Genomic DNA, 16,790 nt, shown 5'->3' on the forward strand with positions numbered 1-16,790 from the left:
TCAATTACAAAAGGTGAATCAACAAATGAATTCACAAACCTTCAATTTTAAAGATTAAGGAATTAATTTTTTCATTACAAATATTTATGTCGTATGAAATATTCTGGAGGTACCTTCAAATTGCTGATAAATTAAACGTACCACACGAAACCAAAGAGTCAATCCATGAGACACGTATGCTCAATTACAAAATTAACACATTCAGAATACCTTGTAGGGTACCTTAGACATGTAACATTTAGGGTACCTTCAAATTGTATATTTAGATATCTATTTAGTTTAGAACTTAAATGGAGCATACCTTCAAACGATTTCTGATAAAAGGTAAAGCAAGAGCAATTTTGAATGTAAAATAATAAGTTTACCTTCAAATTTCAAATTTATCAAAAACTATTAGATTCAATTACAAAAGGTGAATCAACAAATGAATTCACAAACCTTCAATTTTAAAGATTAAGGAATTAATTTTTTCATTACAAATATTTATGTCGTATGAAATTTTCTGGAGGTACCTTCAAATTGCTGATAAATTAAACGTACCACACGAAACCAAAGAGTCAATCCATGAGCCACGTATGCTCAATTACAAAATTAACACATTCAGAATACCTTGTAGGGTACCTTAGACATGTAACATTTAGGGTACCTTCAAATTGTATATCTTGATATATATTTACTTTAGAACTTATATGGAGCATACCTTCAAACAATTTCTGATAAAAGGTATACCAAGAGCAATTTTGAATGTAAAATAATAAGTTTACCTTCAAATTTGAAATTTATCAAAAACTATTAGATCCAATTACAAAAGATAAATCAACAAATAAGTTTTAATTAGCAATAATATTTTCACAAGTCATAGGTTAAATTCAATTTTTAAGATTAAGGAATTAAATTTTTCAATACAGATATTTATGTCGTACCTTCAAATTGGTACCATCAACGATATTTAGATTCAGTTACAATATTTAAACTAAAGAAGCCAACATGATCAGGTATACCAATTAAAGGGTTTACCTAAAGTTAATAGAGCAAAGGTATACCTTCAATTTTCCAGTAAAAAACTGTAAAATTTCCATAGCAATTTGATGAGGTGTCTTTTTAACAAGTATCTTGCAATTTTGTTGGTACACCAAAAACTATCCACAGAAATCGTGAAAATGTAATATGTATACTTTGATTCAGTGTGTATGAAGATGCGACGGCTTAAAGATAAATAAATACAGTACACTACAAGGTAAAAGATAGAGAGAGATAGACGGGGGTCAGGTAAACCAAAACTTTCCAATTAAAAACGTGCGCCCTTTATTTCCTTCCACATTCAGCAATCATCAAGACTTTATTTACTACATACTTTTTTTTTAAATATACGTTCATATTCAATTTTTAGCAACAAAAAAAGGAGAACAGACAACGAGAAGCGAAATAATGGGCGGCTTTTAATTGAAAAGGGACACAAATATAGGAAATTCAAAAAAATACGAAACAGAAAGGACGAGTAAAGTCTTTTCACATTTTGTGCCCCACATACAATCAATCAATAATTGAAACTAAAGAACTAAAGTCGTCGCAGCAGGTGAACCAAGGCACAAAACCGCAGTGGATTCAATTAGAAATATTTCGATTAATTTTATTTATATAACAAACAAACAAAAAAAAACATACGAGTATGTAGACGGCGCCGACTAGATTCGAATCTCGTGTATAATACGCACGCAATCCGCTAATTCCGAATATTTTTTTTTGGAACGATTCTAATCTAAATTTAATACAATAAAGGGAGTCGTGTATTCACAATTTACGTGCGCCAAGTATGAAAATTTTAAACAAATAAATTTCCCAAAACGAAACAAAAAAAATAATGGTTTTATGCCTAGCCACCGCCCCAGAAATCGAGATGCTAATCACATATGCCCGCATGTATTACGAACAACTGCGAATCGAGACTTCGTGGATGCATTATGGATGAAATTAAATAATTGAAAAGAAGGGCGTCCGAACTGAATCGAAGGACGAAACGCAATGCACGGAATTGGAGAAAAAAAAGAACTACAAAGAGAGAGAGACAGAGACAAAACAGTATCAAAAATGCAGAGATAGAGAGAGAGGAGAGTAACAAAAACATTGGAGGTGGAAATAGTTCGGGCGAAGGAGCGAAACAAAGGAATTGAAGTTGGAAACAAAAGAATGGGAAACATGGGGAAACAATCGATACGTACAACATTGAATAATTTAAAAGTGGCCTCTGTCTGTGTCTCACTCTCTCGTGCAACCGCAGCAGGAGGAAGAGGAAAAATGTGGATAACAAAAAAAAAAGTAGTAATGAAAATAACGTGAAACCCGGGGGGCGGTTATAAATTCCGAGCTAATAATTCCCGAACGCTTTTTATATTATCGTCTGCAATGACAATAAAGCCGCAACGGAAATTGTCGAAAAAAAAACCAAACAAAAACACCAATTGGTTCATAGCTCAATTGATTTACCAAATTATTATATTTTTTTATTAAATTATTCTAAAAACTAAATTGTGAATACTAATAGCATCTCGATTTTCCTAACTAAAAATTGAGAGCAAAAACTGAAATGTATGTGCAGCACAAAGTGGAGATTACTTAACATCATGTGAAATAGGTCTTGTACATAGGGGAGATAATATATATAGAGAGATAAAGAGATAAAGTATGTACATGTATAAATATAACAAATTCAGAGGGGGTAATATATTTTGTTTGATTTACTACGGACTAAAGTTAATAAAAATATATATAGAGAAAGTAGAGGCACATAATAGGTGTGTGATGTGATTAATTAGATTTATATATATGTATATAATAGGGAGGCGCTTTATAATTAGTGTGTGAGCAATGGATGATAAGTGTTAATGAATGAACAAATAAAAGAAAAAGTAAATTAAACAAAAAAAAAAACTGGACAAAATTAAATGATGCAGGGGGAGTTTCTGTTTACCTCTAGGACCTAGTTTCTAGGCAGAGTAGAAGCTTAACCCAAGTAAAGGTCTAAAATAAATAAAACCTAAAGATAATAAATAAATAAAAAGAAAGAAAATAATAATAATAAAAATCAAATAATTGAGAATGAATGGTGGATTATGCGAGTGTGTGTGTGTGTGTTAGATCAGTGTAAAAAGGTGAAGTAGTGATTATATCTTAGGTCTAGGATGGTGTGAGTGTAATGTTGGGGCGGCGGTGGCATCTGGTGGAGACATACCTCTAATCTGTCGGAGCGAGGCATCTTCTGTGGAGCGACGACGGTCTGAGGAACTACACCGAGGGGGGAAGCGACCCCCGTTGGGTCTGGACCCATGATGGTCGGCATGATGGGCCCCGGGGCGAAGTACGGGCTGTACGTGTTGCCCACCTGAGGCATACTCGTCAGGTACGGATTGGCGGCCTACGTCATGGTACGACGATGAGAAGAGATAGAGAGAGAGAAAACAGAAAGAAAAAACACAGAATTAGCATGAGAAAGGTCTGATCCGAACAAAAATCATCTTATATAATTATAATTTATATATATATATATACGAGTATTATATAATTAGTAAGACAACGAAAAAAAAATATATATATATTGGCAAGCAAGCGGTGTGCAGTAACTTTAAATTTCTACATTTAAAATTTTAGTTTTTAACTTTTATTTCGTTGGTATCAACCGAATGGTGTGCAGGTAGCAGAATGGTAGTACTGTGCATGGATACATTAAAAATGCAGAGCGCGTCCCTTTTTTTTTGCATACAATCGCGAACTCCATCAGTCACATAGAGTAGTGCAAATATGAGAGCGAATTTGCGCACAATGGGTCCACGTTATTACTAGGTCCTGTCTATTAAGGGCGCAGACCCATTGTTAATCCGAACCCTTTCTCTGTCCGACAGACAAAAAGGACGTACCACTAGCATTCAAAAAAAAAACAACTATTTTTTAACTCTAAATCAAGAGAAATCATTTCAAAACTAATCGACTAAAAAACATTCATCAATCGCTATTTATTCAGATGAAAAGAAATTAAGTGATTTATTATAATTAATAATAGTTGGCTATGTCAATGTTATCTAATTGTTTTTATATAGAACCGTGCACAGTACTAAAAACTTCTACCGCTTATAAAAAGCTCCAGTTAAAGTTCTAAAGTGGACTTTAACGGAAACTTATATATATATTTTTTTTTAAATTACTTTGCCGCGAGAGAATAGCGAAAAAAGCGAAGCGTTAATATAATAATCATTAATTAATAAATTATTTTTTTTGTTCGTTACATAATTAATATTTATATATATATATATACAAGCTTTGTCTTGTTGTATTTTAAGTAATACCGGAATCCGGACGGAGGCGATCGTGTCAGCTCGCCTTTACATTGTTAATTTTTATTTCGCTTGATTTACTTCTATTTTTTTTTGTAGCTTAACAACAAAAACGATTGGTTGGCGGTGATCGGAGAGATCCCTCCGGATTCCGGCAGTAATTTCATGATCGAGTTACCATAAGTGCATACTGTTCGTCTACTGATATGGAGAGGTGTTGCGGGAAGAGGTTCAGGGGTAGGCACTCGTACTGGGGTTCCACCTCCAAATAAATTAACCCAAATTAGTTCGAAAAACAGAAAAAAAAACAGAAAAAACATAACAACAACAACAACAACAAAAATCAACGAAAAACAAAAACACAGTAGTAATAGTAGTAGTCACAAGTATCAGTGAGAGATAGAGAAATAGTAAAAGAAAATTCGGCTACCCAGAAGAAGCTATTCGCATCTCTCGCTTCACGCCATCTACAATCGCAATTTACAATTTAAATTGACAAGTATTAATACGCCATCTACAATCGCAATTTACAACTTAAATTGACAAGTAAAATTTATATAGTCGATGACGTATCAGCGAGAGATCGAAGTAAATTATAGAGAAACCATGCAAAATTAAACAAAAAAAAACAATCTTTCGTGTATTTCGTTTATAGAAAGAAAACAATATGAATTATATTTTGTACAAATATTACAAAAAAAAAATATTAAATAATATTAATATTAAATATTTTTTTCTTTCCATTCGAAATACTCGTCAGATCAATCGAAGAGCCAAGATTATACAACTTAATTAAGCCTCAATTATTTTTTTTTTTGGTAGAATTAATTTATAAATAAAATTTTAAGTTTGAGAAATTTCAATTATAATTCCAAAAGTTAATACAATTCTTACGTTAAGTTCTTTGAAAGTAGCTCGAAGTTGGTTTAATAACGTGCGCTTCAAAGAAACGCTGCTTCTTTCAAACTTTTTATTTTTTTTTCCCTATGTGAGTATAGAAATAAATATACGGAGTGAAAAACTTAATTGGTTTATCTTGGCTCCTGAATTGCGGCTAGACCAAAAAAAATTAATTATATTGGTACTAAACAGTAATTTCGTTATTTTGAAGTCGTGCAAACAAAGAGAAAAATAAAACTTTAAATTATAAATAAATGTGAAAATGAAAATAAACAAACAAACAAGAATTTTTGAGATAGATTCGAGTAAGATAGAAAAAAAGAGAGTAAGAGTAAGAGAGAGAGATAATGATTTGAACTTACCACCGCAGGAACCTGTCCAGGAACAATGGGTTGGCCGGGCGTGAGACCCATTTGTTGCATGAGCGCATTCTTCAGCGCCAGATGATTCCTTCCGTTGATGAGGAGCTGATCCTTCAGATGCTGCGGCGGATGGAAATACTTGCACGGAGGCTTTTCCCTGTTACACCGACCCTGCAATTAAAAAAAAAAAAAACAAACATGAAACATCAGTACAGAGTTTTGTCGCAGACAAACAACTATAACTCGAGTTGCAAAAAGGTCGCAGCACGATCTTCCATCCACCTTTATTTTTATATGATTTTCGTTTCGGTATTGAAGCTTCTTTATTTTTCGTTCAGTCGGAATGGACGAAGATGTGAAGAGTGAAAGAGAGAGAGAGAGAGATGTTCGCATTAAAGGGAAGCAAAAAGAAAAGGGTCTCTGCTCAAAGGATCCGCCGGAATGTATCTTCTGTAATGAAGAGTGATGGCAACGCGGCGACATAGAGAGAGGGAGAGATGTGTATCAAAAGTTTCCAGTTCTGGCTTTATGTTCAGCGCGCGAAACTCCTCAGCCACTTGATTTGGTGCAGATCAAAGAAGAAACGCCACCAGTCGTCGCAGCGTACGGTTGTAGTAACAAGATCTGTGGGACGGGTGAGGACGTGCACGTCCTCAACTCGAGAATCGACAAGGAAAGGAAATTTCAAAGAAATGACTGGCAAATCCACGAATTTGAAATGGGGGTTGGTTTATTAGACGTAATTGCGGAGATAATCAAAACGTGCGGCCGGACACTCCGCTCCGAAAACCCCCTCGGACTTTATAACGAGCAAATTAACAAACTTATGGCAAAGTTCGGTTGGAGAGTGTGAGCAAGTGTATATAGCTCAAGGATAGAGACGGAGAGAGAGAGAGAGAGTTTCCATCCCAACGATGTCGGTTAGATAAACCCTTAAGTAACTTCTGGACGGCTATCGGATAGATTAGACGCGGAGCTGAGGCGAAACCCGAGGAAATTTCGTAACAGCTGATGCATCATAAAGGGGGGAAAATGATGCGGCCAATTATATTTCTCTCTCTCTCTCTCTCTTGCTCCCTCCTTCTCTAGTTCTCTCCACACGAAACGCTTCTCCAATCTTATCTCCGAACCCAGAATTGGAGCGCAAAACATCATGTTTTCCCGGAAATCCAAATACCATTAATCCCTTAACTACCATCATCATCATCATGATATACATGTACAGATACGGATTTCCTATTTTTATTCCTTCCATCATGACCATTCTTGCGTGCATACACTATGGTTCGGTATAATTGCCGCATTCTAATATCACGACTCCGAAGAAAACGGGAAGGAATAGGAACGACATAAATAACGCTCCCATAAAAGTTTGTAAATCAAATCTTACGCTCGACGGCGTGACTCATGTGCGTTTTACGACTGATCTCCGGGCAGATTGAAAATTGTTACAGCATAAACTCCACTTCCATGCACACGAAAAGAAAGAAAGAAAGAAAGAAAGAAACAAAAACAAGGTAGATCTAAAAAAAAAACGGAAGATTTACGTTCCTCAATCATTCGTGGTTATTCTAAAACAGCAAAGAAAAGTACTTAAATAACTAGGAATGATATCGATTTCGATTGTGGTGAAATCAAATGTAAATCAACGTGAGCTGGAATGCATAAATGGATGAGGGACGTGTGTGCACGCGCGTGAAAACCGGAAGTTTCCGGTATAATTGACGCGAGGTTTTTCCACCGTAAAAACGAACGAAATTTATCAGAAAATGGGGCGTCCGTGCCGTTCCGTTAAATCGCGCAAGTCATTCGAAAAACTTTCATTACATTACGGCGCCTCCATTTGCCAGATTAGAAAAAGACGAAGGAAGAGGGAAAAAAAATAATAAAAGGTGGGTAACCCAGTTTTCGCATCCGTCGATGATGGCAAAACCCGATAAATAATCATAGACAAAGTTGATTTGCAATTAAAGAGAGAAGGAATGCGCTTTAGGGGTTGGAAATTGATTTTAGCAAATAACCATTGCAAACACAAAGAGGAGAGTTAATTACAGTTATTGCTTGGATATGACCGTTCATGAGCGGAATGGGATCTCTCCCCTTTTTCGCCCCGAACTGTCTGTTTGCTTATGCAAGATCATTCCTTACTTCCACATCGAGGGAGGCAGTGGCAGAGTTTAGTAGAATTGAGTGGAGAGAACCCTCGGAAAATGTATCGGATTTATGCGGCGGTGGCGGCGGCGGCGGTACAGCCTGACAAATGGCCGCCAGCTTTGGCCGGAACCGCAACAGCACACATTTCATCATCATCATCATCATCATATTCCCAACCCAACCAATAAAAGGAAATTAATATATCGAAAAGCGAGATAAAATAAAAGTAATCGCGAGAAACCAGGTGCAAACGTATCATCATCATCATCAATAACAACCATCATCATCATCATTCACTCGCAACGGCTGCAATATTTCAATATCCAAATTCAGATCATCCTAAAACCGCACTTCACTTCCTCCTTTTACAACCAAACTTCAAAAAAAAAATCCTCCTTAAACCATATTCTACGCTCCATTAAACTCCCGATTATTAACGGATTGCTTAAGCAAAATAAAGGGAATAAATATAAGAGTGGGAAATTTGAATTGCGTTAGAAGAGGATATACTCTGGGGCACCGTCAAAAGCCTGTATATCTATACATTATATTTTTTTTTTTGGATATTCTCGTTGTTTGCGTCGCTGAAGGATTTTCCATCACGTACAGGAAATTGCGTGTGTGCATGTATGCGAGGCGTTCGGACAATGGAGAGGGCGGCTATCTCGATTCGTGTGCATTTGCTCGAAAAACCCACCACCACCCCAAAAAAAAAAAATAGATTAGAGAATCGCCTCCAGCTCGGCAATAAAAACAAGGAGAATGAGATAATCCGAGTTATTTAATTAAAAATCCGAGAAATTTAATTAACCCGGCAAAAAATTTTTTCTTAATTTTTCTTTGGGAAATTACTGCGACGAAATAAAAATCGCATCTGCAATTTTTTTCTTCTATTTAGTTCTTTTAATCCTGGTAGAATTAGTGAATAAAGACGGAAATGAAGAAGTGGAGGAGGAATGGGGCCAGAGGATTATGCGATCCGCGTGCAAATTGCGCGGAAAATGGTTTGGGGTCAAAGAGGAATTCTGGATTGCATTTAGTGAGATGGGGAGGCGACCAGGTGGGATTCCATACACGATGATCAAGTCCACCTCGTAATACGCATTCCGTACATTCGAGAAATGCTGCTGCCGCACCATTACAGACGGACATCGTCCGGCAATAATTCGCGCATTTCCGGCCATCAAATAAATAAATTTAACAATAAAACCAAGAAGGTGAAAAGAGAATCCGTCGAATTTAATAAGAGACAAATTGGCTTCAAAGCCCCGATTCGTCGCGGATGCACATAATACGGGGGAGAGAAGGATATATTTCATAAATATAAAACCTGCAGCAGCGCGCTTATTTTCCGCTTTTGATGTTAACTGATGGCAGGAAATAAATTTAGCCGAGGCAACAGGTTGTCAGAAGTGGCGACAAAAGTGTGCGAGATGCATTCGCTCTCTCTCTCCTCCCGTTTCCATGGGGATGATTCAACGCCGTCTCGCGCCCACTGCTTCCGCGTGAAAACGCGAGAGGGCGGCGAACGAGTTAAGAGGACTTCCGCCCTCCAGAGCAATTAAAAAAAAATATAAATATACGTACTCACATGAAAGCACATTCATATTCATATGGGCGCGCATCCGTACGTCCACCGAGATTATTAAATTTCACAAACAAAAGTTGCATTTTTATATTACATTTTATTAAGAAGTTAAAAAATTTGAGATACTTTTCAAAAAAAATTGAATTTAAAGTAACGACTTTGTTTATTGACTCAAAGTTTGTGGTTTATGAGATTTATTATTCAGTGTTCAAAAGAAAAAAAAAAGAAGGCGGTTGTTAAATTAGAAAACTTTGTTTCGCCTTAATGAATCGCATTTGAATTAAGACTTCTTTTTTTTTTATATCAAGTTCGCAAATTGGATTAGGCGCGAAGAAATTAAGGGCGCACAATTTTTGCTCCTAACTCTTAATTAAGCAAAAAAAAAAAAAGAAGCAATTTGCGTGGTAGTCCGATCATTGCGGTTGTTCACTTTTTATTACTTATTTTTCGCAAGGTGCGAAATCATGTGTTGTTTGTTGTCAGAGGCGAAGGGGGTTGCTGCGCTCAGTGGAGCGCGTAATCAGAGGAGCCAAGATCCAAGACGGCGTGCATAATGGCCCCATCTCGGTGTGTTGTTACCATGGTTACTTATTGATATTTGCGTTAAGATAAACCCGCATCGAAACGGATTATAATGGAATTTTCGTGTCCGTTGGGGGAGGGAGGGAGGCTTTAGTTATTTATTGCAAATCACATCTCATTGCACCACCTCCTTAATGCCACTTAAGCCTACACCACCCCCAACCGGCGTCGCGACGTACCAAAACAACAGATGTTTCGTTATCCCTCTCTCTCTCTCTTCCTATTTTTTTTACACAGCCAACCCTGCATTTTTTTTTGCACCCTCATCCCACGCGCGCGGAATTAACGAGCGCCATCTAGCGAATTAAGTAGAACTTTTCGTCGCTTATTAGAACGAACGGCCGTGCAAACATTCACCTTAATTGGCGGATAAATGTTTATTGGACGGAATCTCATTTCACTGCTCTGCTCCTTTTTTCTTTTCGTTGGTTGGGGGGATATGTTTTTTTTTTGCTCTCTGCTTCATTCTTCCTGTGTTCGCTGTTTGCTTACCCCCTGAGGTCGAGGAGGAGTTTGGGTTTCTGAATTTATCGTTATGCCTCTGACGACGATAGTTTTCGCAGAGTGTTAGTAAGGGTGGAAAGAGGTGGAAAGAGGAGGAAGTGAGAGAGCGAGAGAAGGGCACTCTGGGTACGCTCTGGGGAGACGTGAGTTGGCTACGTGGCTCTCCCCCGGGACCCGTTTACCTGCCCAACGACTGATTGGGAACCGGCAACTTGTCCGACGGACCGTGTAGTTCCATCTCCAACTCCAACTCCGGAAAACCATCCCATCCCCTCAACAGACACATACACATTCGTATTCGACCACTCCGGGGATGCTTTCCGCTTTGATCAGCGCCGAAATTACGCAAACAACTTTTTTCCGGTTACACGTTTCCTGAAAACTGCAGTGCATTCCAAATGCTGACCACTTATAGTAATGATTAACCATAAACGATATAATCAAGATTTGTTATATTAGTTTAGTATCCTCATCATTCAAACAACTGTTATTATTATCATCCTAACGACTAGCCTTAGCTCAAATACACCTATCATATATACATGAACAAAACCTAATAACAACACTAGACTGGTCTAGCGAACTCTGAGCGCAAGTTAAGAGACGGAGAGTAGAAAAACTGGATTGAAAGAAGTGAACATGCTTGCATGCATGCATATGGTTATGGTGGATATAAGCCGATGAATAGACAGAATGCAGCGGGCGCGCCGAGGGCCGACCATTGTGCTGTCATTAAACCAGAAACCGCCCACTCGAGAAAGAAACAATATGAAAAGTGAACATATTGTTCGGTCGACGATCCACGAGAGAGCTTTACTTCATCATCATCATCATCATCACATGAATTAACAATCTCCGAGTATTTTCCGTGGGAGCAACTAATTAATGGTATTTTATGACGGACGACGAAAAAAATATATATTCACCTGCACAAATAACAAAAAAAAAAATCAAAGAATAACCGATTTAAAGAAACGAAACGACCCACGAATCTCTTCGAAATCCAAAACCGAAAATAACAAAAAAAAAACGCACGTGGGATTCATTATGCAATATATTTAGAAAAAAAAAAGACATTTCACATAGAAAAGTTTCGTAATTCAATAATATATCTGAATATATTTTAACAGGAAATTAAAAAAATATACAAATATATTGCAGATGTAATTAGTGCTGATAATATGAAATATGTTTATGTTATAACTGGATTAGTTTAATTAGAAATGCGGTGGATCGGCAATTCCCGTTCGCGTTGAAATTAATGTTGAAAACGTTACCAGACAACAACAACAAGATGAGAGAAAAAAAGCGGCAATGAATTAGAGGCAAAACGCGAAGGGAAATTGGGCATGTGTTGTAAGGAGGGTGTAATAATCGTAAATAGGAACACGGACGGTTCAATTCCGTTATGTTTGCGAGTGTGCATTAGAGGGGGCGGCTGATGCGGGATGATTTGCAGTATGGATGGAACACATTACAATACATGCAGCACGAGGTGAAGTGGGGTTGGTTGGTTGCTTTCCGTCGATAGATACCCAATAACCATATATTCCGAGGCCGTATCTGTCTCTCGGGAGGCGGCTTGCATTACACCATCGCCACCGCCAGACAGACAAATAGTCACGCAAAAATTTTCCGCAAAATACAGCAAGAATTAATCCATTAGTTGTTTGTTCGCCATCCACATCTTGTTTTTTTTTCTATTTCTCTATATATACATATAGAAATATATCTCTCGTCTAAAACGGAATTTATCTCCTCTAGGCGATCGAATTTATTCGAAACTTGTTACTTAAAAAGTGTACGTGTGGGCGTACTCAACCGCCACCGCCGCCCCGGGAAATAAAAGCTCATATATGTAACAAGTATCTCCAAGTCCCCGTGGCGCAAGCGAACTTTTTACTTAGCGCCCTCAAGTAAATAAATATATAAAATCCAAAGTATGTGAGAGTGTCTGCAAAATATATATATATATAAATCCAGAGCCGTCGGCTAAATTACTAGATTCCATGCTTTTCACAAAAAAAAAATCTATAGTTTTCTATAGTTGTCCATAGTTGTCTATAGTTGTCTATAGTTGTCTATAGTTGTCTATAGTTGTCTATAGTTTTCTATAATATTCTATAATTTTCTATAGTTTTCTATAGTTTTTCTATAGTTTTCTATAGTATTCCATAGTTTTCTATTTTGGCGACCAACGTGGGGCACTCGTCTGTAAGGCAATTAATTATACTTGTGATATGAAAAAAAAATGAAGATTATGCAGCCGCGCGGATTTGTTTGTTTGCTCATCTACCGGAGGCGATGAGTGGTAACGTTGGCGGGGTAGATGGGGGATGAGATAAGATCTGGGTTAATGAAGTAAAGGAGTACAATATTAATCCGAGCCTAATCCAACGCAACAACAAGGGAAAGACGTCGTGTTTGCGGAATCTTCCACACCTGAGAGTGTTATTTTTGTACTGCCGCCGTCTCCTCCTCAGTCATTTCGCCTCCCCCCAAACGTCGTCGACCGAACGGCAGGCAATTGGATATATCGAGCGAGGCTAATCTCCAATCCGCCATATCAGTAATCAACGGAACGGAAGTAAGCCCTACGTGTTCGGCCGTAAATAGAGTGACAAGAATAACTCATGTGCGAGGGAAAAAGGAAAAACCCAGTGTATTTGGGAAAAGGACTAGAGATAGACGCACACATACGTATGAAAGAGAAGAGTGGTGCTAATAATTGTCTGCTCGAAGAACCTAAATGGTTCGGTGTGAGGGCAGGCGCGCGCGAAAGTTAAATTGCACGCGAACGGTGACAAACGATGCGAAGTTCCGGGAACGTAGAGAGAGAGTTCGGGATAATCAAAAAGGATTTGTTTCGCAGCAAATCAAAGTCACCGCCGCCGTCCGCCGTTGCGGTGTCACGTGGCCGGAGAATGAGGGCTGCTTTTTCCAATCGATAGGCCGTCGCCCTGGTAACGACGCCACCACCGCCGCTGCCACGCGGACGACCACCTAAGAACTGGCGCCATCTGCTCATTAAATGTGCAATTTCAAAGAATGCATACAAATAACAAGACAACAGCGAGCAGAAGGAATCGCAAAAATCAAATTGTGATATTTCACTTGGAGCAGACGCGCATCGCCCCCGGGGCCGGATTTATTATATTCATAACGGCCATAAATTCCGAGACTGCGAATGGAACGAGAAGGGAAAGAAATAATAAGAAAAAAAGAAAAGAAAACGTAAAAGAAGAAAGAAAGTTTCGGTTGTAGGAGAAGACACCGGGCGCGAGAAGAAGGCCAGGTTACGAAAAAAAAAAAAAGGTGAGACAGGATTTCGCGCTGAAGAGAGATATATACGTTCGGGGGAGACGCTCTTGAATTCGTGCATTTAAGAAATTTACGGTGTGTATGGAGGTGGTGGTGGTGGGAAGGTTCTGGTATTTATGGGCGGAATTTACCAGTGTGCACACACCCATACATCTCCTCGGACAGATTATAAACGCTCCGATGGGAATTTAAAATAAAAATTATGAAGATCTCTTAATGCTCGACCCACGACGGTTTATTTATTCTCGCTTCGTTTATTCTTTTTTCTACCCCCACCGTTCTTCTTCTTCTTTAATTCCGATGCCAAAAAAAAAAATAAAACTGCTGCTGCTGGAAAGGTCTCGGTTTCCGGTCCACCGCTTCCCCCCAAGGGTTGATGGGGGAGGTAGCGGGAATCGCCGGGGTTTTATAGCCAATTAATCCACTCGGACACGGGACGACAATTTAGTGTTAAAGGGCGGAATCCATGGGCCGGAACCGAACCGAACCGTGCGCGCAAGGCGAAGAGTAAAAACAGAGTAATAGCAATCAGAGCGAGACAAATCAAATCCAGCTGGCGTGACCTTAAGAAAAGCGCACTGTCAACTATCACTATTCCCATATCGAATCGTTCTCAAAAATATATATTAATAAAAGTTTACATTACTAGTTTAGTTTCGGACAACAGATGGCGGCGTTCGATGCAATTAGAACAAAAGAGTGCCGGATTTGTAATTTCCATTCGGGACTATTCGCTTCTTTCAATTAAATTGAAATCTACTCGACTATATTTTTTTCAATGTTAACGTTAATGAACGGGAATACCGGAGGATGAGGCTTGATGGACGGGAGCGGAAATGAAACGGACTCGATTCGGTTTTCGGTGATAATTAATAAATACGAGCGAGAGGTGGATGATCATGATCATGATGATGAGGGGATGAGAGTTCGTAACGGGACGCCCTTAAGTCTCTTCCTCCTCCTTCACTCCATCCTCTTCCCCCATTAAACAGCGTTAACGATTATGTTTACGATCCGCAAGAATCCGCAATTAACGGCCGCTATCTCGTTACGCGAGAAAAGAACGCCACCGAAATTATGTCGTCGTTCGGGGTCGAAATGACCCGAGATGCATATGCCGGCTTCTCCGAGGAAAGCTTTGCACTGAAACCGGATATTGCAATATTTCCCTCGCCTTTCACGGACCGTCCGAACCAAACCAACCGCACGACCAATTACTGCAGAGTGCAAAGTTTCCGGGCCACAGCAGGAAGTCGAGAAAACCTTCAAACCAACACACAAAACGAAAAAAAAAAATTGTTCGGATCAAACAACATTCTCCTATCGCTTCAAAAACTACACAACTTTGCACATATGACGCATTCATAATCTATACGATAAAAGCTTTACGGACTTCATCATGTACATGATGCAAAAAAAATGTAATAAAGGAACGGCAGTCGTCAGCATTGGAATTAACGTTTCGTTAAATTTATATTTCGACCGGTGAGTTGCGGGATGCGGCAAAAGATTAAAAAGTTCGACCACGTATTGAATTGGATGCCTTTGCCTTCCTACGCTATTGCTGCTGCCGCTGCTGCTGCACAGTTTGCAGGACATCCCAGGAATACTTAAATAGAAAGGAGGGGAAAACGAAGAGTCGAAATGAAAAAAAAACATATAACATGGATTTGCTGATGCAGCATTGAAATGGTAAAAGAATACAGGAAAATAACCGTCGGGAATTGAATTTAGTTTCAGCAGTTTCATCAATTTATAACCCAATTGATGTGTAGAAACCGGCTTAATTGATTCCACAAACTTATAATTATGTTACGCATTGCATTAATAGCTTATTTGGAGCACTTCCGGATTGACCGGAAAACGCTCCACGTTCCAGCTACACCAACCAAATTGAAACTGCGCATATAATTCGATTAAAGGAACAAAAACATCCTTACAAGTTTTTCGTTCAAACAATTAATTCAAGAATTATTATTAATTTTATGCCATAAAAATTGGTTTTGACCAATATTAGAAAAGAGTGCATGGATTTTCATGAAGCTGTCAGTGAATATGAATTGAACAGAGTTAGCGGTGAAACATCAACTAACAAACAAACATTAAAAAAAAACAACAAATAAACAAGAATTAGAGGATTTGTGTGCAGTTCTGCTATCGACGGAAAATTGTAGTTTAAGCGAAACGAAAATAAAGCGAATAACGTTGTGTGTTTTGGGGGGAGTTTTGAGTGACGGCCGGCAATAGATACATTTACGTAGTTTCATCACGAGGTCCGGTGTATCTGAAAATGTGACACGTGAAAAGCGGCCTCCAAACCCCTCGCCCGCCCCAGCCCCTGCCGGCGCCGTCAGCCGGCATCAATATATAAACTCGGGCCAGATATCATTTTCAGAACGCACTCAATATCCATCTGCATGTTTATAGGATGTATCGGAAAATTTTCGAACGTGTTCGTCGCCCACCCTCATCCTCCTCACTTCAACTGTTCAACTAGCGAAAAAAAAATGACAACGCAGAGACGGAAGAATACAAAACAACATGAAATGAGTAGAAATAAAGAGAGAATAAGAAAAGGACTGACGTTGCGAGAATCGATTTCCCGCCCATTAAAATAAACAAGTTTTCTGCCTGCGTACGTATCCCCCATATACTGCTCTCCTCTTCGATACACTTCGGGGATTTGCCGGTATAGACAGATCGTTCATTATCATATTTATCGCCGAAAACTTCGCTGATCCCTTTCCCTCTACCGGCCCGAATCCCCCAAAATTTCTGTTAATGTCCCAACTTCCGAGCGCGCACACACACACACGCGCCCTTAAAACTTTCCGAATTCCTCTCTGCAGCAGAGCGAAAACATATTTCAAAATTTATACCACGAGTGTTTTAGTGCTGCTGCTGGAAGTACGTACAGTGGAAGAAGAAAATTAGAGGAGAAACTTCACGCGCTGGCCGAGAGATTGCGAACGAACGGGGGAAGAGGGAGAGAACCAATAAAGGACTTTTGTGTTTGATAAATCAATCCTGGAGACCCGGGGGGAAATGGGAATT

At 38.8% G+C, this 16,790-nt stretch overlaps 1 protein-coding gene across 4 annotated transcripts in view; it reads right to left on the reverse strand.

Moving 5' to 3' along the window:
• The window catches only part of LOC108558231 (protein muscleblind), an 85,535-nt gene that overhangs the window by 25,380 nt on the left and 43,365 nt on the right, over nt 1–16,790 (reverse strand). For 2 of the 4 annotated variants that reach the window (XM_017915071.1, XM_017915069.1), the window contains exons 3-5: nt 5,588–5,758; nt 4,504–4,587; nt 3,230–3,412 (exon numbers count right to left, since the gene is read on the reverse strand). In XM_017915071.1, coding sequence (XP_017770560.1) covers nt 3,230–3,412; nt 4,504–4,587; nt 5,588–5,758 — 438 coding nt within the window. The remainder of the gene's footprint in view (nt 1–3,229; nt 3,413–4,503; nt 4,588–5,587; nt 5,759–16,790) is intronic. The other 2 variants (XM_017915072.1, XM_017915070.1) reach the window with 1 other exon arrangement.

Source organism: Nicrophorus vespilloides, unplaced genomic scaffold, assembly GCF_001412225.1.
Source record: "Nicrophorus vespilloides isolate i.1.1-1 unplaced genomic scaffold, Nicve_v1.0, whole genome shotgun sequence".
NCBI classification, from domain to species: domain Eukaryota; kingdom Metazoa; phylum Arthropoda; class Insecta; order Coleoptera; family Silphidae; genus Nicrophorus; species Nicrophorus vespilloides.